Source organism: Manacus candei, unplaced genomic scaffold, assembly GCF_025592945.1.
Source record: "Manacus candei isolate 608988 ecotype Guabito, Panama unplaced genomic scaffold, ASM2559294v1 h1tg000049l, whole genome shotgun sequence".
Classification (NCBI taxonomy): Eukaryota; Metazoa; Chordata; class Aves; order Passeriformes; family Pipridae; genus Manacus; species Manacus candei.
Window position 1 is genome coordinate 29,053,069 of NW_026138097.1, and position 25,930 is coordinate 29,078,998.

The following is a 25,930-nucleotide window of genomic DNA, read 5'->3' on the forward strand; positions in this document are numbered from 1 at the left end:
ATGGTTGCACTCCTTTTTAAGTAGCAAAACATACTATCAGTTCCCACTACGGGAACTCATGGTGTTTGGACCATGAAAAATTCTGCCAGTGTTCATGTGCTAGTCTTATACATTGGAATTTAGGTAGAATGTAGCTGAAACTTAGTCTCAAATCTGGTTTATCATCTCTGAAAAAAGTCTCTCATAATCTGTACTGCTGTCATGTTTCTGATCCACATTGTATTCTGAAAGGTCAGATTCTGGAAAGCAAAATCCATGTATTTAATATATGCTGCTTTTTAAAAATACATTGGACAATATTGTACTGAATAATTATGGTGCTGAAATACTATTTCATTTTTTACTTTGCCAAGAAGTCCTGCTCTACCTTGTACTCTTGGACTTTTGGCCTTGTATGGCTCTCAGAATTAGGTGGCCAGAAGAAAACAGATCAGTGTTCTCATTAAAGATGTTTATGTTTCAATTTCTTTTATGCTGTAGGCATTCTTGTCTTAATATATTATGAAAATACTCCAATCTTTCCTTTATGTTGGCAAATTTATGTAAAGTTACTTTTACTTGGTTCCTGTATTTTCCTAATGAATAATTTAATCCACTATATTAATACACTGTAATATTAGCAGTTTTTCACTTGCATCCACTGACAGATTTTAGATGTGAATAGCAACTCATATTTCAGACTCTGAGAAGACTGGAAACTGAATGCACTGCAGATTTTTAAAAATGTTCATAGATAAAGGCCTTTGATTTTTTTTTTGCATGCATCTAAGTGAAAGTGCAATGCAAAGATTGTCATTATTTCAACAAAAAAAAGACTTAAAATATAGAAAATAAATCCTTTGCACTAATGCTGTAAAAATAAAGTAACTGTGTGTGTGAGTTGTGATGTAGGTCAATTCAGCTGCTCTTCATATTCATTGTGACAGTTATTGGAATAGCTGGAGGCGAAGTGGTTACTGATACACTATACTGTATTTAGAGTCTTAAATGCTATGGCATCAAAAGGGAGACCAGTGGGAGCACTTAAAAGGATATTGGTGATACAGAGGTTGAATTTCATCCTGAGAGAAGAGGTAATGATTCTTATGGATTTTGGTGTTGAGACACAATTGACAAGGCAGCAGGTACCCGCTGCTTATGTGACTTTTTTTCCTTGTTATTGCTGTTATGAGGCACTGAATTTCTCTGTTCTGCAGTTCTATACATTTCTCTACTTATTGGTGGACATAAGGAGAGAAATATTTAAAATTGTTAGGTATCTGATATTACTGTAACAGAGATCATTTAGCCCTACATGAATCATAATCCTAAACTTCCTAGTTACATTGAATAAGCAATCAAGTATGAACATTTTCATTCTAGGTACTGGGAAAACAGAAAATAGTAGAATTCCCATCTTATCTTGAATAATTTAGAGACCACATAGTTAGAGCATATGAGGGGTGCACCAAACAAGAATAATAGAAATAGTATTGTGGAAGTTCTGTGATCGAGTTCTATTTGAGTGGGAAAGGTAGTTGGACGGAGGCAAACACTGAGAGGGAGAGAGATGACAGTAGACAGGAAAAAAAACACAGGATGATAAAAGCATGGGGTACAGTGAAGGAACAGGGATTGAGGGTAGGTTTGATTTGGCTATTGCTGCTCTTACCATTTGTCTTGGTTTTTCATGCAATTTTCCAGGCAGAAAAAAAGAGGGGAGGGAGTTACAAGAACCGGAGCTGTTGTTACTGGACTATATTTTTAGTCCCAATGGAAAATATTAATTTTTTTTTAACATAGCATTTACACAAGAATAAATTCATTTGAGAAATGGCCTGTTTTTGTTTAGCACAGGCCACTGTTTCAGGAATATTAAATAATATATGCCATTACCAGCAGAATTCGTATATTCTCAGAACTACTTCTTGTGTGGAAATAAATATCGTAGCTTAAAAACAGATACACAGACCCCTGGAATGAGTGTAAATCTTCTCTTTTCACATCGAGCCTGATGCCTAGGCAAACAAACCTCACATTGCTGCAGATCTATATCTCCTTGAAAAATAATCCACTTGGGTTGAAAGGTTGCTTGGAAATACGGTAAATAAAGGGCACGTAGCAAGATCTTTCAGTCGATGTTCATAGTTACAGGTGAGGAAAGGGTAGGTTTCATGACTGATGAAGTTTGAAGCTGCACTATGCCTGTATCAGTAGACAAGATAGATTGTAAATAGTATATTCTACTACTATTATTCTAAAAGTCTGTGTTCTTGATTGTTACTCTTTCTTTGCAACTATTTGTCTGAGAATTGCCTTCATTTTTACGGCAATGGGGAAAGATATTTCATTTGTACTATGATGTTACAAATGGAGGTTGCCACTTTGCTAAGATCTGTACTTCATGATCCTGGCTCTAGCCCTAGCATAGGCAGCCTTGCTGATAATGGAGCTTAAAACTTTTGGTCAAGGTGTGAGACCAGTTTCATGGTACACATAGAGCACCATACCCCAAAAAGTAAAATCAAGCATGAGTTTTCTTTGTTGTCAGCTATTAGTTATGCTGCCCTAATCTTGCGGCTCTTCGGATCTTCATGAACATTCTTTTGCAGGATAAAAGCAAGATTTAATTTGACATTGACTTGACTTTCAGATAATTCAATTTTTAGCAGCAAGTAGGTAAGATTTTTAAATGCACCTGAATAAAATTTCTACTCTGTGCTGATTCTCATTAAAGGATTAAACTATAACCATTTTATGAAGTTATTCTTTATAAAGTTATTTTTATCAGGTTATTTTTAATTGACAGAATAAAAAAAATTAGAGGAACTCAAAATAGAAGAAAGTGCCATTATTCAGAGGCTTCCAACCAGGAAATTATTTGTCTATTTTGAATATAAAAGTCCCAAGTATTTTATATTATACAGAGAGCATGCTGGGCAAACTCTATTAATTTTTTAAGGAGCCCTCCAATAAAAAATTCACCTAAAACATACTTCGGTGTCTTGAGTTATCATTCCCTATGTGAGGATCTTGAGTGTGAAGAGAAAAGGAGTTATACTTTCTTCCTTTTTTTTTCTTTCCGGTTTCATCTGTGAAAACTAACTGTTAATCTGGGTTTATTCCATAAGAGGGTGAAAATCTACCTGTGTGCAACCAGGCAGTGAAGGGGCTATTAATGAACAAAGCAGCAAAAGCCTTGTGATTTAAAGATAACTTTTCCCCTGAAAAAACTCTGTTGTTTTTCATATGTATCCTGGGCAAAGGTAACCAGATATTTCATAGTGGTATTCCCTGTGTTGTATAAGCTGTTTTTATCTTACCTTTTACCCTGCTGTGATAAAATATCACGTCCCTTCCAGCTCTCATTTTATGTCTAGTCCCAGTGGTCCATGTACTGTCCTGGGAGGATGAAAAAGAAATAGCTTCCTTTCTGAAAGAGCAGTGTGACCTGACTAGCCTTAGGTGACTAAGGATAGGGAACACAATAGTTCAGGAAGGAGAATTGCGTTGACAAGAGTGAAGCTAGAAAGCTCTCTGAGTCTTGTCAGGAGGAGAGAGAAAGGAAGCAGCACTGGAGCTCAAAAAGCAAACTGTAATATCGGAAAAAGCCTAGGTAGGAAACTGGTTTACCAGGTCAGAGAAACAACTTCAAATATATAAATATTGAAATGGAATGATTTTGTGCTTGTTTATATTCTGCCAAAGAGAATCTGAATTGTTTTATTTTAATAATAATAGATGGTGGCCCCAGTCAAATGTTCTATTTTGAGAGCAGCAAGCACCTCATGGAAAACACATAGTATATGTACAGGTATTCAAACCTGGCCCCAGTGAATGTGATAAAAGCTATTAAAAATAATAACTCTCTATTTGTTGTTATATAGTTATTTCCCATTTAAAGCATATTGTATATCCCTTTTTTCCCTTCAGTCACAGTGCTTCTTTTGTATTCAAGCTTAATATACTGTTAACAGGTCATATAAATCCATTGAATTAAAAGATATTGTGTACAACAATTTGTTTTAATTACCAAATATCATGTGTTCTATTTTACTGTGAGCTTAATGAATGGCTATTTAATTAAGGGTTTTAAATCAGGTAATCAGTTTGCATCACTGAGCAACAAGTAATCAGCTTATAACATGCAGTTGAACAGCCAAAAGGAGCAATAGGCAAACATTTCCCTGATAGTGTTTATTGGCTAATTAAATGATCTGGACTTCAGGGTAAATATCAAACAGGGAATAGATAGTGTGGTAGAAAGGACACCAGAGGAGGGTACTTGACAGAGCTTGTTGAAGACACATGAATGTTGGCAGGGACTTGTCATTTATTCTGTAAATATAACAATTCACTGTGTACCCTATATCACTTTTAGAAAAAAGAATGTCTTACACCTTTGTGTATCTAGCAAATACATTACAACTCTAATAATGAGACACTAAAGGTATTGTTCCTTATGTTATAAAAGAACACATCAGTTAAGATTTTTTTGTGGTAATATTAAAATCCTTTTTTTTTTCTTTTTTTGAGGGGAGGTGGTTTTTCTTTCCACTTTTATCACATCTTAAATGATTTCTGTTTGAATGAAATTGACTTCACCTTTCCATGAAAAAGCTACTGTTTACATCAATACTTTCAGAACACATTCAGTGACTGAGTATACTCACTTTCTAAGGCTGCTATACCTTTTAAAGGTGTTTAGGGAGGTAAAACCCACTTTTCTATCTGCTTAGTCCTCCTACATACTTGTATTTATGATTATCTGTCTTTGTATAATGTCTCTGCTGTCATCCATTCAGATTTTGATTTCATACATTGTGAGGATAAAGGGGGCCATTCTGATAATCCATGATATATTTTGTAGGCCATAAGATTTCAACCAACAATCCTAGTATCTGTTGCAAAAGCAGTGGCTGATTTACTGAATCATTTTAGAAAGACGGTCAGTCTGAAAATAGGAAATGAAGCATAATCCAGTACAGTGCCGGAAAGTTACTCCAAAATTTTGTTTCCTTTATTGTTAAAGTCTTATGTCTTATTTCTCAATTTCTTTTAATTTTCTTCACCTGAGCCTACATGAACTGTCAAGAGGTTTTCCTTCTCAAGCAGACCCCATTTATATACCATAGGTAAAGCTTTTCATACGGTTTCTTCCAAGTAATAATTTAAATTAGTTAATTCCTAAAGGTTACAACTCAAAAGAATTGTTTTGGAAATGTTTATGGTTTGTAAAAGGTATTCTAGTTCAATTGAGAGGCCAAAACCTGATCCTGAACTGGAAACGGAGAAATGTCATGGATTTGGTTCTTAGTTTTACCTTTAGGGTTTTAGAGTTCATAAAACATATTGAAATCTGCTACACACCACATGCACATGAAACAAGGGGTTTTTCCTGTTTAGGTTATGGCAAATACAGGTTTTGCATTTAGACTTCAAGAATACATTTCTTCTCTTTCCCATCACGAAACAGCAAAGTTATCATGGTGGCAACGTGTATGCAAGACAAGCAAAACATACTGCATTCTAAATAAGTGCAATAATATCGCATATACTGAAGTTCTTTTGCTCTGCTCCTTTCTTCATGGCCTATTAGTAAAGCAATTTTTTTCTCTTTTCATATTTCTGGGGCACAGGAGTATGAATTTTCTTCTGTGTAAGAGTTTAGGAAGGGAAATTGGAAGGTTTTCTTTTGCTGTTCTAGGTACAGCTCCAAAATAATTATTTCTTCATATCAGCCTAAAGGTACTTGCACAAAATGATGCATCTGTACAATATGCCAACTGAAGAAATTCTTTTCCAGCTTTTATAGCTATTTTAGTTTGGGTCTTCTGTCTTGACTTTCTGCTCAGATCACAATTTCAGTTTTAAGACATTCAATGGCTATTTGAGCGAATTATAAAAATGTGAAAAAATGGAGATAAATCATGCTTAGATGTAATTTAAAAGAAGTGCAATTTTAATTCTGCTTAGTAAGAGCTCAGCAGCTTTTGTAGTAAAAAAAAAAGTATCAGTGATCATAACACATTTTACTGTTTTACTGGACTAATGTTTTACAATAAGGGCTACCTATAGATGGCACCAAGAGTAAATACTACAGAGGCTGCACAGGAAAAGTCATAGCTTTAGAATCCAGCATATTTGAGATTGTGTAGAAGAAGTACTCAATGAATTTCTGAATACTTTTACAGTGTTACAGTAGTTTTGTTAATTCTTATTGCAAATAATTGAAATCTTTCATCTTACCTCAGCTAAATATAGAAACTGGGGACTGGATTTAGGAGATACTTAGCCTAAATGGCCTTTGGTTTAATTTTTGTCTTTCTAGCCTGTTCTAAGTCTTGTGACAGTTCCGGAAATTGTAACTTCTCCCAACATTGAGCAACAACATCTCAAGGCTCTTGACTCCTACGTATGTTTCCGAGGAAGATGCAGGGCTAGAACATTGTCTCAGATGTTTTTCCTTTCCCCTAGCTGCATCCTGGTCCTCCTGGTATGCAAGCAAAACCTTTCTGGGGGAAAACAATACAGTGCTGAGTTATGTCAGGGATAGTCCTGGTGCTGTACTAATTTTTTTGGCTTTCTTACCCCTACTTTATACAGTAAAGTGTTCTGAGACATGCTGGGAAGCAAAATTAGCCTTGAGCCAATGTGGCCCTTGGTGTCTGTGATTAGTACATGCATCACTATCTTTTTACTGTCAGTCTTTTTGTCCAAGTTGGCTCAACATCTCCAGCCATAAAGCTTGCAATGCCAATTGGAAGCTTCATCATCAATAATAATGTTGTGTTACTTTCCATCTTCAACTCCAAATATAATAACCAAGCAAAAAACTGTCAGTAGAAACTGCACAAAGCAGTCTGTCCCAGTGCTATTCACCTTTTGTAAGTCAAAGTAACATGGCATTAAAGTAAAAAGAAGTCAGGCTGACACTAGAGCAGGACTCTGGAGATTAGAACAGAGAAGGAAAGTCCACATGATAAGTTTTCTTGTTCTGACTTAGGTAAGGCAGAAAACAATAGCATTAAGGCAATATAATGTGTGAAATAAAAAGAACTAAAATTTTGCAAGGTAACTGGTAACTATTTCAATTTTTAAATTTATTTTTAAATCTCTAGATGTGAAATAATAAGCACATTATGGCAGTACAAAAATGATATCTTCATGAAATGAATGAAAAAAGGATAAAATGTTAAAAGACAAAAATTATGCAAAATGCTGTTGAAAGCTCTCATAAAAATGAAAAGATATGTTTGATCTGAAGTTGCAAGTATATTCAGAAAGTCGTTTCAGCTATCTTTCTTCTAAAAGATGTGACTGAAGCTGTTTTTCCATTGCAAAGGTTAGTATCGATAACCTGTGCACAGCACAGTGCTAAATGAATGATGCAAGAGGTACATAATAATGAAATTATGTCCCTGTACTGTTGGTTTTTTCCCCCTAGAGGAATTAGAGTGCTAATAATGGTTTTGGTATTACATGAGCTGATAAAGGCCAGAGGCCTTGATTCGGCATACGAATTATCACCATTTCACTTGTTCTCATGAAAATGGTTTTTGTTACATGGAATTCACAGAACTTCTTAGATTTTTCCAGTTTCCTTAGTCTTTGTTGCAATCTCAGTCTTTATTTTCATTCATAACTATAACAGAAGACATTGTGCAAAGCCTGTAGCGTGGTGAATGGCCATGAGCCACAGCCCTTCTGGAGCTCACCTTCTCAAACAGATGTGTGTGTATAGACTGCACACCAGACGTTCAAAGAGGCTTTGAAATTAAAAAAAAAAAAAAAAAAAAAAAGAAGACAAAATCGAGGTACATTTTTTTAAATTTATCTTGTACATGGCAAATTTTTGACATTGCACATCTACTGTAATTTTTCCAAGCACTTCATCTCTTCTAGCAGCATTGATTCTGTAAATATGGAGAAACTGTATTGTAGTGTTTGTTTTTGACGGAGTGAGGGAGCCCACAACTATTGAGGTCAGGCCATGAGAGGAAAAGGAGGGAAGAAAGGAAAGAATAATTTTTTTCAGGAAATAATTGCCTTCGTAGTACATTTCTTTTCGATGTTGGCTTGAATACTGTTTTCATCACAGTGATAAATTTTCCTTTCTTACTATTTATTTCATATGGTTGTACTTCACAAAAATTTTGTATGCAAGAGATAGATACACAAGTGGGTTTTAATTCTTTGCTATCCTTCTCTCCAAGACTGTCTCTAATACTTACCATTGCAAGGTGGTTTAATGCTCTAGGAAAGCTTTATTCCTTTATCAAACAACAGATTTTATGGTGTGTTGGCTTTAAAACTTTCCATAAGATACATTTAAAATACAGTGCATGGCAGTGCCATTTTGGTGGAATGCTGATGCAAACCCTGCAATATCTAAGGCTGTTACACTGCTAAAGCCACATAACTTTTTTTAAAAAATTAAACTTTTTGTTTCCTAAAAGACAAAGCCTGACATGCTCTTGTAGTACTATTCTACTGTGTCTCAGAGTGTCTCAGCCATTTGGAAAATAAAACATGTACATGGCATAAATATTTTCAAAGAGTTTAACAAAGTTGAAAACATTGCCTGCTACTTTAATGGTATTATTGCCTTTATTTTTCTTAACTACAATTTTATAATTTCGTTAGAGATTCCTTCTCATGGAAAGAATGAAATTTTTAATTGTTTTAAAGTAACTGTAAGGGGATGTGTAGCTTTTTCTAGCCACTATATCTAACTACTGAACTGTACAGATACATGTGACCTCTACTAGTAATATCAACTGGAGTACTGAAACAATGAAACTCTGTTAACCTCCTAGTACCTATAGTGACACAATAGCATGTGTCACCTATAGGGACACAGTGGCATTTTGTGTTTGGAGAGTAAAGAATTACTTTGGATAACAGAGCAAAAATTGAATTCTCCTTATCTTCCATACAGCAGTTTAGTCCTAACTTCTCTCTTATTGCCACAGCTTTACATAAAGTATTATACACTGTGTCTATATTTTTCACATATTTGGTTATAAATATATAAAATTATGGTGGAATCGAAAGGAAGTGTTATTGTTTATTTGTACTTAAGAATTTCTTATGTGCATTCCATTCTTTTTAATTGTGCTCAAAGCTGATACACGGTTCTTATTGTTACTTTTATCTCCATGTAATTTAAAAGTTTTATATTCTGGTATTTTCCTCAGCTTAGCAGTGCAACTCTCACCTGTTTCAGTTTTCAACAACAAAGTATTAATTTTAATGTATAGGGATGCTCTGGACTTATGAACTTACTCCCATTTCTAAAAGTATTTTTCCAGAAAAGAATCAGTGTATTTGATCCAATAAATAGTACTCATACATTTTCTCTAAATCTACAAGTGCATGCATATTATAAGGACATATAATATTGTCAACATTTAAGCAGTTCCTTAGTGACCCTTAATTGCTCAATATGGCCAGCATGTACTTTATAGGTTTAATCACAATAGGTTTATCAGATTAAACATAAATTTACATTGAGAAATATATGACTCATATGGCACACAGTACTTTCTATGATTTTTTTGTCTTGGATATTTGACTTAGCGAGATCAAAGCATCCTTGTTATAGAAGAAATTATGAAGGTATTTGAGGCTTGTATCTCCAGTGATATAGCAGCAGATGACAAAACGTCTGGGCCACAAACAATTCTTTGTGTCTTCTATGCCTTATCAGTTTTTCCTTAATTAAACACTCAGTAGTATGCTTGTGGTTTCTTTGTTTTATGCAAATCCTGAAATTAAAAACTATCTGTCATTTTCAGGTGCAATAGAATTTAATAGAATTGTGAAGTAGTTGTCTTAGTTAGAAAGACAAAAAAATACTGTGAAGTAGCTCTCTTATTTTCCATGTGAACTTTATACTATTTTAAATTTAAGGGAAGGAAAAGCATAGTTGCCCTTACTTCAGCATGCAGGAAAATAATTAGAGAGGCACTCTAATAAAAACAGCAAAAGCTGTGAGAGACAGGAGAAAGAAACTGAAAAAGGCAGCATAAGAAAAATAGCATCTTCACCCGCCTCTTTGCTTCATTAACACTACCAGCTGTCATTAAGAGACAAAAACTCCAGAAAAGGCCTTACCCTTCTGAATAACTGAAATTTACTTGCTCATATTCTTCTCCATGATGCTCTGCAGTCCCAAACATGCCAAGTTCCCAAAACATTTCAAAGCCCAGGATGGACCCCAAAAGAGAATGTTGCTTGTGAATTGCTGAACAGTACAAGGAATATAGCTGACATCTAAAACTTTAATTTGAAGTCATCATCCTGTTCAGGTGGAAGAGTACCTGTGAGCACACCTCCACAAGCATTTGTTCATGATTTCCTGCCATAATGCTAGCAGTGAATATCCCTAAGGCTGTGGGAGCAGAGGAAATAGCCGTGCTGGGCTCTACGCTCTCCTTACTCACTGCTTTCAATTATGTTTCCACAGGCTAAATAATTTGTTTTAGGCTTATGAAGTAGTGTGAATTAATCTCCAGACTGACTTTATTCCACTACTTAGTACTAAACAGCTGGCAAAAGACTTGTTTTTTTACTGAACCATTCCTCATTTTCTCATTGTCTTCAGTAAGATGAAGGAGTAGAAACATGGACATGATTATCAATTATGATTATCACTTATTTACATCTGCTTGAAATTCTAAATGCTTGAGAAGTCTGCTTGCTTTACTCAGTATGAGAAATACCTTTTTGTTAAAAACCCACAACTTTTTGATAATTATTTTGGTATGTCTTGCTGTATTAATGCAGTCTCTTAAGAACATGGTGGTTGTCACATATTTCCTACTAGTAAGCTGCACTACCTACAGCTAGAAGTAGTATAATATTCTGTAAATTCTAAGCAGATTAATCTCTAGGTATCCTTTGCATAAAAATTTCTTTTCAAGTATGGTAAAGGTAATTTAAATGAGTGCAACACTTTCTGTTCATATATTTACTTCTGAAATGTGTGTGGCAACTATGCGTGCATACTAGTGCTGCATAAACATTTACCCTTTTCAGACCTTTCAAAAATGTGCAAATTTAACTTCTTTCCACGATTCTGCATTTATTTGCTTTGATTTTTGTTGTTAGAATGAGTAAAGACCAAATAGAATGCTGTCTAAGCCACACTGATCTATTAGAATCAATTCTTCTTTTGTTCTCCAAAACAGCTTCAGCTGACATGTTCGGGGTGTGCTTGCATGTGAGTGAGAGCAGAATTGCTCTCCCCAGGTCACAGGGAGTACAACCTAGTCTGTAAGTGGAAGAAACCCAGCATGTGCAAGTTATGTTGGGGCTTTTTTTAGTTTAAAACTATGCAGTAGGCATCTCCTTCCTCATCATGAAGGAAATTTCAAAAGTAATTTATACAAAGGTGTGTAGAATATGTCTCAAGATTCTTTTAGGCAGATACAATTCTTTTCTTCATGAAGCAAGCTCCTGTTCTCTGTCATGTCCTCGATTGTAGTCTCCATAGTATCCTAGTAGAGAGAAATTCTGTCTGACACTAGTAAAATATAAAGGCAGCTTCATTAACAGTAATTAGACCCTATCCACCAGTTTATGAATGCACCCAAAGCAACCCTTTTCCTCTGGAGTCCAAGGGAAGGAGACAGTCTTCCCTGAGATATATCTGTTGTCAACTATCTCAAAGTTGTTTCAGGAGGCATGAGTTGGGGAAGACTTTAGCCAGTAAATGTATACAGCCAGAAAAGATTCTCATTAGGAGGGCTAGATTTCCTACTCTAGTAAGACATCCCAGGAAATGTGTTGCTACTTTTCTGTGCCCACTGTCTGCAGATATTTTGAGTGTAGGTCAGTTTGAGCGCATACGTGGGTTAACATAATGTAACTTTTCATCTTCCAGTTTATAGAGATAATGTGGTCTCAAATATAAAACTAAGTTCTTAGACCAAACACTCTCTTGGTAGTTTCCATTAATGTTTTCTGCCCAGTATAGTATATCAGATAGGTATATTGGTAACTATTATGTCATATGAGGGCAGCTACTTGAAAAGCTTAGGAATGGATTTTGAATTTATCACTCACAGGTGAGGTGTAAAGTCTGACAGACAGCTCAGCGTGGGCCAAGACACAAGCAGAAACTAGCACAGTGTGTTGACAAAAAAAGAAAGGAGACAATACATTTGCATCACTGCATGGGAAGAGACAATGACCAAAAACTCTTGGAATGTCTGAAGAGGGAGAAGAAAACAGTGTGGTGGAGCATTCTGTACATAGAAAAATAGTGATTCACTAGGTCAAAGTTACTCATGGCTTACAGGGCACATAAAGGTGGAGTGAAGGATATTGTAGGCAGTGATATGTATTGTCACCTTTAAAAAATAAAAAAGATGGTGTAGGACAGCACCCCTCTTGAGGAGGACACTGCACTGCCCATGCTGGAGGCACTGTCTTCTTGCTCCTGGTGCAGCCTCAGGCCTTCTGCTCCCTTATGGTCACTGGAGCCAGCACTAGGTGCTCAAAGCAGAGCTGAAATTCAGCCCTTGGGCCTCCAGGCAGGGATATGGGTCCCTGGTGGGCAGTGAAGCTTGTTGGTATTGTGCAGGAAATGGTAGGCTAAATTGAGGTAGTTGGGTGTTTGGGGTGGATGGGGGTTTTGGGGTGCTAATTGCCCTGTGCCATATTTTGAAGTGGAAAGAGGCAATTAGAAAGCAAGTTGGATTTTAAAAAAAAAAAACAACTATTGCTGTTCTTACATACTGCACTATAAGCAACTAGCAACATAGTCTCCAATAGTGTGTGCAGAAAGGGCAGTAGGTGTTTTTTCTCCTCAAAATACTACTGCATTTGTTTGAGGAACAGTCAGAGAGATAACATGCCAGCAGAGGGAATAATGTGCTTGCAGAGTGTCGGCTGGGATTTTTGTGTTGTTTCTTTAGGGAACTGGATTTAGTGCAAAAAGAGGGAGGTGAGTGAAAGGTAAGGAAAAGGTAAAGGGAGTGATTGAGAAGAGAGGACAAAGAAGGTAGAGCTGAAGACTGAAGACAATGTGAAAAGGATAACAAAGTGTTATCTAAATGCAGCTTGTAAGTCATTAGAGCGAATGCATTATTGAGTGGGGAATGTTAGCAAAAGTTTAAATAACTTAATTGGTCTGTTAATCATTGGCCAAGTTTCTTTCTCTTGGGTGCACAAAAAATAGTTTCTTGGGTTTTGCAGCAAATATTCTACAGTTAGGCAGAAGTTGAAGCCTTTAATGTTTGCTGTGATAGCATGTGACCATACTTCTGCATCCTCCTGTTCTACAAAGTCATTATATCCTTAATAAAACTTATGACACATGTGCACTGTGTGCTTTTTGGAGGAAAAAAATCCAAACACCAAAAGCAAAGCAAACCAAAATCAAAACCTTACCTCTATCTTTATCTGATTAAAAGCCTAAATGAAATCCTAGTAGCCACGCTGTCATGATTGTCCAAAATAATTATTTAAAATAGATTTACTTTGTACCTGATATGACAGCTGTAGCAAGCAAAGATTAATGTGCCTGTCACCCCAAAAGGAATGGTGGGTGCAGTTATTAACAGGTGCCTTTCCCTCTTTCCTGTTAGTATCAATGTCTCAAATATCTTTCTGAACATCAGATTTGCTCCCAGTTTTTTTATCTTTTGTCTTTTTATCCATCAGCCTCTACAATTCCTTTCTGTTGAGGTTAACTTGATTTTGTTTATGGCAATCATTCATCAGTTTATTCTGTAGAGTAGTTCTACAGCCAATACAGAAACCATTAAATCTATGTAACAATTTAATCTCAACTAATAATTACTCATTAATTGTGCTGGAAATACACATTTTCTTCAGCCCATTGCCAAGGCATAAGCCTGAGGAAAAAAGTAAAGTATTTAATCTGTTTTGTAAAGTTTGTTAATGACAGATTCTGGCTGACAGATTAAAAAATCAGGTCCACTACGTTGGGGTGAATTCAGTTTAAAAAAGTGATTAACTAAATGCCAAGCTGTCAAAGAAATTTTGCATGAAAAAAGAGGAGTTGTTAACATTATTATGGCTGTGCCCAGTGATTTCTTAATGTCCATTTTAAATATGCATGGAAAAAAATAAGTCAGCACTATACAGTCACTTTCAAAAAGAGGAGTTTAGTAACTATCAAAAGGGAAGCCTGAAACAGCTTTTGTACTCCCTCTCATTCTCCCCCAATATTTCCTCCCATAACTTTGACTTTAAAAACACTTTTGTCTTTTCCTCTAAAATTTTAGTTACATCTGCTAGCTAATTGAATTGAACACAAACTTTGGCTTTTCTGTCCTGAAGAGATCCTCCTTATTCTTGTTCTCCCATCAAACCGTGTCTGCAGCCTGGGAGACTCAGTTTTCCAGTGCAGCTGGATTTGCTGACACAGGTAGGTCATGGCCTAGGATGATTCAGAAGTCCCACACTTGCTAAATAATTCAACCTATTTTATGGCCATTTGCTTAATACCCAGTTTCTGCAGAGTTGGTAAAGTGTCTGACAAAAGGTCAAATTGATTGCACCGCTTCTCTCTGTTAGCTTCTGCTGCTTCCTGCTGCAGTTCTCAGTATATCTTCACTTCTGATTGATTTCCTTAATTCAAAAATTGATGCAAAAAAGGCTTTTCAAATGAAAAGCATGTTTGTCAATTTTTTTCACTCCCTCTATGGATTTTTGTTACGTTGTTACTTTGATTACTAGCTCCTGACCTGTTTATATTCTAGTTTGCTTGAAAAGCCAAATCTTCATTCTCCAAAGGCATAATTCGATTTTCAGGATCTTTTCGGAAGCAGAAAGTTGCCTCATGTTACCAGACCAGTACCATATTTTTATATTCAGAGCGAGAAGAAAAATAACGTGTTATGAGCAGCAAGTCTTTATTTCTGGTCAGAGATGAATTCCTAGATAAAAGGATATATTTCTTCTTTGCTCTGTGGCATAAACTCAAACTTTAAAAGCCCTCTACTTGTTCAAAGTGACTTGGAGGCTGAAGAAGTGACACTAAGTAAGACTGTGTGTGACACACACTGCTGCTCTGTGCTTTTTCTGCGGATTCAAAGTATTGAGTCTTGAACTCTTATTAGTTTGATAGAAAACCCATCATAATGTTTGGCTATTACAAAGCTTCAGCATCACAGATGTTGAACTTTTCCTGACACTTGTATACATCATACAAGATGAAGCAAGTGAAGCTGGGTTACAGACATTGTGATGATGAATTATTTCTGTCACTGATCACCACACCAGCAATGGAGTACATGGCTGTAATAACACATTTTCACATTCCATTTGTTAGTTCCAATATCGATTTAATCTTTTTCCAATGCACCATTTTTTCCCCTTGGACTTACTTTGCAGTTAAATGCAGCAACTTCTGAGGTTTTCTTTATTCAAACAAAAATTTTTAACTGAAAAAAAGTCCTATATTTGAAGGAAAAATAGCACACATTACCCAGTCCCCCGAGATTTTATACAGCTGAGCATATCCTCTCATTAATTTGGTTTTCTGTGGTTCTGTATTGTTGAGGTGAGGTGTAATATGAATGTACATGTAACAGAACCTTCTCTCCTTACATGCCTTACTGCTGTGCAAAATGGAGGTCTTATAGAACAGCAGATCTAACAATGGGGTTTCCTGTGCTAATGCGTGTGGGAACCATGCGCCCCTTCTTCATCAGTTCTTCTGTAATATTGCTAGTTAGGGAGAAAAGTCTTTCACTGCCTGTGCTGTGATATTTCTTCTTCTATTCCTCTAATACTTTAAGCTTGCATTGTGTGTCAGAAGGATGTGAAGTGAGACTTTAAAGTCTGAATCGGCATGAAAGATCAAATTTTGATCAAGAAATCCTTACTAGCAACTTGTTGATGTAAGAGGAAGGTGAATTGGTAGTCCAGATGGAGACTAGTGACAAGTGGTGTTCCTCAGTGATTGGTATTAGGACTGGTGATATTCAACATCCTTGTTGGCAACATGGATGTTGGGACTGAGTTCACCCTTAGCAGGTTTGCCAATGACACCAAGGTGAGGGATATGGTTGACACAACAGAAGGAAGGGATGCCATCCAGAGGGACCTGGACAAACTTGAGAAATGGACCCTCCCTGGAGGGTTTGCTGGCCATTTCCATCAGTATGAGAGGTATTTATGAACCCCGTAAGTGGGACTGCTTGTCAGTCTATCAATGATAAAAGATTGCCTCCAGATCATGAATTCTGAAAATGAAGCTGGCTGAAGGTAATAGGGTAGGTGTTTTCGTATTACAAATGAATACATTAGTATACCTATCTCATAGCAAAATCCTAAAATGTTTCGTACTGCTTTTAAAATAATCAGCAAAAAAAAGAAATAAAGAAGAATTCTCTGGCATCACAAGCACCGGTCCCACAGTAGGAAAACAGGTGAAGGGAGAAAACTGTGATGTGGATAAATGTAAATTTTGGCAAAAAGAAAAAAAATTCTTTTTCTTTTTTTCAGAATTTGCTTGTGTTTTCAGTGTTTGACTTTATTGTACTGCACCAGCAGACCGTACTTCCAGATTTGATTGTCATGAAGGATAGCCTTACTTTTAAAACAGAAAACATTTACACATTAAAAACATTAAAACAGAAGACATAGAATTAATTAAACTTTATAGCTGTTAGAAATCTGGTGAGAAACTTAAAATGAACTTTTTACATTTCAAATTTTAATTTTCAAATTTTTTCTGAAAAATGTATCCAGAAAATCCTTTTGTGATTTGGAGAAACCAACACTAACCCAATTAGTTGGGATTTAAGTACAGTCTTTCCATAAGCGTTAGCTCGCCATTGAAGTTCCAGTTGACCTAAATCTGTTCCTACTAGAATTAGAGTGAGTTTTACTTCTGGTTTCCCAGAAATCATGGAAGTGTCCAACCCTTCTCAAATTGTTTTGCTTTCTACTGTCTGACTTAAAAGTGGCTCCTGCTCTGCAGAGTTCTTGCTGAGCATAAGAAGACTCTCAGGAATACTTACAAAGCTGCTACAAAGTAGTAGGAATTGTCTTGATAACTCTTTTAAGAAAGTTGGTTAGCAAATTTTCTTGTGTTTAGACATGTTCTTTCTTATGGTTACTGAAGTGGTTATTCCTACAAACACTGAAACATCTTAAAGACTCTGTGGCATGTAATATTACTTTAAAATAATTTTGCTATTCATTAGTGTTACACAACATAAAGAGCAAAATTTGGTGGAAATAAGTACTATGTACAACTCTCTATTTAGATCCCAAGAAAAGCATTTATTATGCAAGAATAAAATTCGCTATTTGCCTGAGCTGAGTGTGTCATGGAAGAGAAATTGTAGGGATCTGCAGAGCCACTATGCTCAGTATCACACAAAATCCTTACTTATTCTTAGAGTGGTCATCCACACGAGGTTATCAAATCAAGAGAGAAACATGAGTGAAACAGTAAGAGATTGTGACAGAGGCCTGAGTGTCTGGAAAACATCTGAGGTTTTGCAGTACTTGCAGGGCTATTTCAGGGTAACTTCAGGGTCACAGACCAGAAAACATTAACAGGGAAAGAGGAAAGATTCTGGGGTAATCTTTGCGTGCATATGCATAGATTATCAGCCAGAAGAACATCTAAATGTCACCTAGAAAGGGTTTAGGAGGAAAAAAAACCTTACTGCAACCCTATAGAAACCACTACCAGATGAATCCAGTAAATATATGTGTGACTTTAAATGAAATAATTTTATTTCTACTTTGTAGAGCAGTTTATCCTGTGCATGAGTCCTGTTGGCTCACTGGACATATTAAGGATAACACAATCTAGCCCTTAACTCTGCCCTTATTACAGCTACCTTGAAATGTTTACAGATTGATGTCTTCTGAAAACATAGATATAAGTATTGATGTTTTTCATTCAAATTACAAAGAATCCACCTCGTCCTTACACTCTTGGTATTTGAAGATGTTTTAAATGATTCTTGAAGAACCAACGTGAAAAGGATAGGAATGTGCATTTGTGTAGATTAGAGTTTATGTTAGCATAAAAACACTGAATTATGGTTCAAAGATAACAATTCATGTGCTGCATGAGCAAAAGAAAAATCATGCACTTGATCTCCTTTCTCAGCATTCCAACGTAAAGGCAGTTTTCCTTTTATTCCAGTATGACAGGAATATATTATAGGGTTTCTTTCTTCTCCCTGTCCAAACTCTCAAAGTTTGCATGGCTTCAGTGTACAAAGAGTCAAACCTCAACAGGAGCTGACCAATTTCAAGTGTGTAGGAATTTCTGTGATTCAGAAAAAGTACGTATTCTACTGACAACAGCAGTATATGGGTTTGAAACGGAAGTAGTTTTCTTTCATCAATCAGTTTTATGAAGCAGGATCCCTTTATATAAAGATAGCCATCTGTACAAATGTCAAATGGTTAAACAACCCTTTCATGAGTACGTGGCAATCCATTTTAATACCAATCATTGATTTTGGCAATGAGAGTGAAATCCCTTTGAATTGTATTGATAGGCCTCTGTGTTGTGCACTGCTGTAATAGATGCAATGACTTTATAGTACCTGTTTTCTTATTTTTTTTCAATGGAGTTTTCCTGAGATGGTGATGCATATTAGCACACTGAAATGAAACAGAATGGCCCACAATATTTTAATGAAAAAGAACATGCTCAGGCTGCTGTGTAATTTACCTGTTTGAGATATTCTTGCATGTGATGTAATTTTTTTTTATTAAATTGCCATTTATTTGTGACCTTTAATGTATCATAAACAGTCATCTTTCTACATCCTAAGCAGCACTGGAGAACAATAATAAACTGTTGTATTGCTCTCCTTAAATGACACCTAAAGCTGGCAGAGTTACAAGGAAACTGGTAAGTTTGCCACTCAGGAGCTAAAATAAAGAACTTGTCCATTGCTCCCAACAACATTTTACCTCATTGAAATTTTAGAAATACAAGGGGCTTTTCCCCTTTCAAAATTTCTGGGAGAAGTAGCTAACTGTGTCCTTTATTATTATTATTGTTGTTGTTATTACTATTTTTATTTTATTGGCCACAGCAAGTGTTTAAAAGAAGTTTCTAATGCTAAGCCTCTGAACTTGCTTCAGTACTATCTGTTTCTTCCCTCTCTTCCCCTTTGGGAGGAAGCTGAGGGCAACCCCTATACCAATGTCTGCCCCAAGGAGTGCATATAAACCTGGGAAAGATTGGTAGGAGCCAAGTCAGCAATTTTTTTAATTCCTTGAGATCCTGAAATGCCACCCTTCCTTCCTCAGTGGATGTACTGTGTCCTATCAAATCAAGCAAAGTGACCTCAGCTTCATTGTGACATTTTGAGAGAAGGCTACTGAAATGTGCACTGCAATTTCATGACTCCAATCAGTAGTGGTAAATATTAATGATAGGGTATGTTAAGTATGTGTCATTGTAGTTCAGAGAAGGGGATGGCTCTTTGTAAGTAGAAAGGGGCTGTTTCTTTAAGATCTGGATTGAATATGGAATTTTAAAGAAAAGGCTAAAATACAAACCTCTCGTCCAGTCCTGCAGCCTTTTACCTAAACACTGGCAGCAGATAACGAAGGCTGTATGCTATGATATTTTTAAAAATTAAAATGGGTATAATAATTTCATTTTGTTTCATGAAAAACCTTGGGAAGGGCTCATTTTAGGGTCTAAAGTGATAGTTTATTCACATGAAGTATTTGAATATGAAGATTAATATTTATGTGAAATGGAAGGCTATGTTGCCTGACAAGATCTTTGTATACAAAATAACGGAACAATTGTTTTACATCATTGTTCAGATCAGACAGGTGCTGACTAACAGAAATGCATGGAATGAATAAGGCCGTTTAGCAAGAAATTCTCAGGAGCAAGTTAAGTCTTTTTGACTTCAGCATAATAATTGAATAATTTGCACCATGTTGAAGAATGATAGTAATCTTTTATGGGCATAATTACAACTATGGAGGTCTTGCATGGGGTCATAGGAATTTGTCATGAACATTGATTGAGCTTCATTTCCACCTTTGGCGTCTTGACCCTTGACCTTAGAGCTCTTAGACTTCAGGGTGCACACGAAGTCTTGCTTCATTCAGCAGCAGGAATCCTGTACATAAAGTTGTTTTCTTGCAATGTGCTTTGGAGCCTTGGAGTTGTCCCTGCTGGAGATAGAGCCAAGCAGTTATCCCTTAGCTTGGAACCTTGATACTTATTGCTATACACACTTCTAAAAATTCGAGTGTAAGTAAGTTTTATTTTCTAGATGACTGTGTATTTGAAAGTTTGATAGCTTCAGGTCATACAGCAAAGAAGCAGCTTAAAAGAAAAATTAAAAAAAACCTCTGTCCCCAAATACAATGTATTGTATTTTAAGAGACTGATGAGCTAAAGAATGTGGGGTTTAATTATTTCAGTGTGAAGTTATGCTATGCTGAGATTCATAGAATCATAGAATATCCTGGGTTGGAAAGGACCCACAAGGACGTCAAGTCCAACTCTTGGCCCTGCACAGGATCACCCCAAGAATCACAGCGTGTGCCTGAGAGTGTTGTTCAAATACTTTTTGAACTCTGTCAGGCTTGGTGCTGTGACCACTTCCCTGGGGAGCTGTTTCAGTGCCAAACCACCCTCTGGCTGAAGAACCTTTCCCTAAACCTAAAACCTAAACCTTCCACGAAACAGCTTCATGCCATTACCTTGGGTCCTGTCACTGGTCACCACAGAGAAGAGATCAGTGCCTGCCCCAACACTTCCTCTCACAAGAAGTTGTAGACTGTGATGAGGTCTCCCCTTAGTCTCCTCTCCTCCAGGCTGAACAGACCAAGTGACCTCAGCTACTCCTCATACAGCTTCTCCTCAAAGCCATTCACCATCTTTATTGCCCTCCCTTGGACACTCTCTAATAGCTTGATATCTTTCTTATATTGTGGTGCCCAAAATTGCACACAATTATTCAAGGTGAGGCCACACCAGTGCAGAGCAGAGCAGGACAATCCCCTCCCTCAACTGGCTGGCAATGCTTTACCTGATGACCCCCCGGACAGGGTTGGCCCTCCTGGCTGCCAGGGCACTGCTGACTCATGTTCAACTTGCCATCGACCAGGTCTCCCAGGTCCCTTTCCATGGCACTGCTTTCCAGCATCTCATTTACCACTGTGTATGAACATCCGGGGTAGCCCCATCCCAGGTGCAGAATCCGGCACTTTCCCTTGTTAAACTTCATAGGAATGGTGATTGCCCAGCCCTCTAATTTGTTCAATTAGTAGCTTATCGACTTCTCCTCTCAATTAAAAAACCTAAATGGATATACATATGCGTGGAGATTGATCTGCACTCTGTTGGAAAAGAAAAAAAAATTGCTGAAAACATGTGGCTGTCCCAGAAGCAGGGCCGGGAGCTGCAGCCTCTGCCCGGCCCCGGCCCCTAGTCGCCCAGGGCTGTTTCCACGATACCCTGTCGCGATCGCTGGCGCGGGGGGTCGACGTGGGCGGGTCCGGCGGTGACGAGGCGCTGCCTGAAGGAAGGAGGGCGCGGGGGGCTCGGCCGGCGTTGCCATGGAGCCCTTTGTGCCCGGCGGAGCCACCTCCCTCGGCCCGCCCGCCCCACTGCCCCGCCGGGCCGGCGGCAGCTGCTGCTGCTGCTGCTGCCCGGGCCGGGCCGCCCTCCCTCCATCTCCATCCCGCGAAACAGCGCTCGGCAGCCGCGGCGGGGTTTTGTTGTCGCCGCCGCCGCTGCTCCTGTTGTGGTCCACCCGCTCGTTCAGGCCGCCGACTGGTTTCTTTTTCAAGTTTCTCTTTGTAAGTGGTGAAAGGAGAGAGGAAAGAAAGAAAGAAAAAAATAAAAATAATAATTAAAAAAAAAGAGCAGAGCTGCTTGAGCTGCCGCTCCGGAGAGGAGGGAAACTCGGCCCGACGGTGAGGAGACTTTCCGGGGAGCAGCTGAACTGATTCAAGAGGTTAATTTACAAGTGGGCGACAAAAGGTAAAGCGTTAAAGACGGATCGCTTGTTTGAGGTGAAATGCTAGGCTTCGCGGAAAGTTTTGGAACTTGTTTTAAAAAGTCACTTGCGAATGGCTTAGGGATGTTTTTGGACTTCAAAATAGTTTAAATCTGATTACCCAGGAGCAATAGGTAGCATAATTGGCTACGTTTTAGAGTTCTCTTAAAGGCCAGAAAGTAAGTGTTACTCTTTAGTGTCTTGTTTCTCCAAAATGCCTCATGTCCTTATTCAGCAACACTTGATTTGGCCGCGATTATTTCTTGTTTCAACCCATCTACAGCAAAGATTTAAGAAAATCAGTAGTTCCACAGAGATAAAATATTTCAACAGGCTAATCTTTCTTGTGCAAAAATGTATTTCTGTAGGTGCATGCTTCTGAGCTTACAGACCCGTTGCTTTGTACTTTCATCCTAGAAAATGTTCTCGGTAAATACTACATACTCAACTGTAGTGGTAGCTCTTTTTTCAGATTTTAGTCTTAGGTGAGAAGAGGATTTGCATCCTTTATAATAGTATTTAACCTTCAAAGACTTTGCTGAGCTTTTCAGGTAGATTTTTTAGATGGCTCAGCTAATTTGAAATTCATTACAGATAGTAAAAATAATGCATGGTTGTGACCTGTTTCATCTGGTGCTGCCCAAGGCCCAGGGAAATGTGACTGACTGTTCAAGGGATTAAATAAATGAATTTCATGTGGAAGTCAGTTGTGTGGAAAATGTCCCAAAAGCCTTTTCTAACACGCATGTGTATACTTGTTAAGGTAACAGTTTATTTACTAGTTTGATCTTTTGGCTGAATTGAATGAAATATATAAAATGTTAAAACAAACCATGCCCCCTGTGTCTAGTACTTCCTACCCACAAAGAGTTTTTAGAACAGGTTGTTTTTATGCGTTATTCCTGACTCAAGACACTGCAGGAATGTGCTGTTGTGGAGTAATGCTGTTTACTATGTGACTGCATTTGGAAGAGTAAAGGAATAAGCATGTACCCTCCCAAAGCCCATAATGAATAAAATGTATGACTTTGATGGAATTTTTTTCTGACATAGTTAGTTTTTATCAGTTAAAGTAGAAAATAAAAGATTTTCTAGATCAAACTGTTTTAACCGCTTAATGCTAAGCTACATGCTGGGGCTTTTTGTGTTTTGTTTTTGCGTGGTTGTTTTATAATCTAGAATACTGGTTGTTGAAAAAATCTTTCTTCAGATGTTCCAACTTTTAATAGACCAATACAACTACTGTAATTACTTCAAGATCACATTTTATTTCAAAAAAATTTAGTAAAACTAATTCACTGTTTGACTAGTGGTCAGTGGTTTAAATGCTGTGTGCGATTGATCCAAGCTTGTTCATACTTGATTCAACTAGCTGCCACAAACTAGTTTGTGCCACTAGACTGATTTTAGTAAGACAGTTTTACTTGTTATGTGGTATTGAGTTGACTGTGGCGTCTTAAAGCATGCTTGTTACTGTGAATTCTTTCAGTAGCTTTTTAATTGCAGACAGTTTAATTTTAGTGGCTTCTGAAGTTGTGTCCAGAAACTTGTTACCTTCCTCCTCTCCTCTCTAAGATGTTCTCCATACAGACCCCAGTTGGTCTTGGCTTTGGGAAGAACATTAAAGTGACTCAGAAACCTTCATGAAGTGTTTGTGAAGCCTGTGGTGTCAGAGCAGTACCTGAAGTTGTTTCAGCAGTTAATTCCAGTCTCCTTTTCTAAACTCCTCCGAGCCAGGTGTAGAAATAAAAATTCAGTGAAGTCTCTAATAGAGTGTGCTCTCAGTGGAACCTCCTGCGGTTGATAAATATTTCAAGAAGCTGAAAGTTAGTGATACATTTTAAATGCACTGCTAAGCTGAGATATTTCATGGTCCTTTGCATACACATTTGCATTATTCATTTGTGCTGTGCAGATAGATAATGGGCCAAATCTATCTTTGGTATTACTCCACTGATTTCTGAGTAACTGAGCTAATTCAACCATATGTGTACATCTTGCGTTTCGAAGTTCAAGGCAAAGTTGGAATTACTTCAGTGATTTTATTATACAGGTAAGAGTTGTTTATATAGCAACTAGTAATGTTCAGTAGATTAGGCATTTCTTCATTAAAATATTTGTAAGCAGAAGGTATAATTAATTTTTTCTTCTTTTTCTGAAAAAACCCCCCACGTTTAGTCTTCTAGTTGCTGAATCCTAACGTCAGTGACAGTGAGATGTGATAAACCAGCTTTCTGTCATTGGTAAAAATTCATCCTAATAACCTACTAAAGTAGAAGTTCCTGACACATTTTTTTGTAGAATGATACTTACTTCAAGTAGCTGCTCTCTCTTCACGTTTTAAGCAACCTTCCATACCTGAGTCCATGATACTAATGTGCTGCATTTGTGTATGTGCGTGTGTGCAAATACATATGTATACAAACTGCACATATATCTCTGTTTTGAATAGTTAGGGACTTGCTTTAACGTACAGTGAGAGGCAAGGGTAACAGAAAATGGAAAGCCTTGATCTAACAGCATGGACTAGATTTAAAATGCTTACACTGGACATGTCATTCAGATGACAGAGTATGTAATACGTTTGATAGAAGCTACTATTGCTACATTGAAATCTGTATATGGAAGAAGTTATTGCTTGAGGGGGAGGTTTCTTTCTTTATTTATTTTAGGAGATAATGATGTTGTAGAAATTTTAATGACAAATTAAAAATTTATTTTTGAGATACAGATAGACACTTTCACAAGACCCTTAGCACGGGATTCATCCTATTATGAATAGTTTCTGCCGGAGATCACGGCCTTTGTATGGCATTCTCAGAATGCTCATTCCAGTAATTTCCTTTTGAAAAGCTAACATGAAAATTAAAGCAGGAACTTTGTCCTCCCAGCTGTGAACACATGCAACACATCTCTGTCAGTCTTGAGTGTTACAAAAATGTGCAGTTTCGAGGATCTGGAAGAAAAAGCATTTGGAAACACAACTGCATGTCAGTCGAAGTAAGGCTCTACTTAATACACTCTGTGTCTAACATTTTCTAATGACAGTGTTCATGGCCAAGCTATTCACCAAAAGTCCTTGATTTTATCACAGTTCAGTGGAGCAAATAGAACCTGGGAGTCAATAAGAAAAACACCTATACATTTAAGATGCCAGGGTATTATCACAGTTGTATGTAATTCCTGTTAAGACTAGTTCTAAAAGTTTTATTCTCAGTGGAATGAAACGTGTTGGAGCCAAATAACTTTCACAGCTTTAGAAGTTGTCAGGGAAGCAAAAAGTTGGGACACAACTCCCTTCTATGCTAGGAAAGGCTGCAAAAGTCTATTGAGACTGCAATAAATGTTTATTGACAGTTACTTCTAAAACTATAGGCAGAGAAATACCATCCTTTTGAACTGTTGAGCAATTACATTAAATCATTTGGTGATCAGCAAGCAGTCAGATGTCATCACGTTTTTTTTTCCTTGTTCTGGCTTCAAATTTCCTGGTAGTGATGAACACTGGTAATTTTTTGTTTTTTAGGAAACCTTGAGTTGTCTAAATAATATTACCGCTGAGCAGATATGTGTACCATATGTTAAGATGTTTTGATTGTATAATAAAGAAATTATAGTGATTATTGCCATCCTCTTAGCATTGTACAAGTGTTGTATAAGGATATCTACATCTGGAATGGTACCAAACAGTCAGTTTGGAAACTGAGGGCAGAAGATGCCTTTACTTTCTAGTACAGCCTCTTGTTCTGGTATATGCCCAGGGCTGTTTTAACTGGAACATATACACGTTCCTTGGTGGATTTGCATGAACAGTGACTCAAAGATGATGTTGACTGCCATGGTAGGAAAAGGGCAGGTTGCTTGTCTAGCCTGCTGGATGGCCCAGCAGACTGTATAATAAGTAACAGCATCTCTGTTACAGCCTTGGGTGTGCAGTTCCTTATTTCTATTTT

General features: G+C 37.2%; 1 protein-coding gene across 6 annotated transcripts in view; it reads left to right on the plus strand.

Annotated features, from left to right (window-relative positions):
• CTNND2 (catenin delta 2) overlaps positions 1-25,930 on the plus strand; it is a 627,538-nt gene that overhangs the window by 190,230 nt on the left and 411,378 nt on the right. Inside the window, exon 1 of one of the 6 annotated variants that reach the window (XM_051799304.1) lies at positions 21,444-21,777. The exons of 3 other annotated variants lie outside the window; for them this stretch is intronic. In XM_051799304.1, the coding sequence (XP_051655264.1) occupies positions 21,535-21,777 (243 nt within the window). In that variant the 5' untranslated portion in view covers positions 21,444-21,534. Of the gene's footprint in view, positions 1-21,443; positions 21,778-25,930 lie in introns of those variants that run through there. 2 more of the 6 variants (XM_051799300.1, XM_051799303.1) reach the window with 2 other exon arrangements.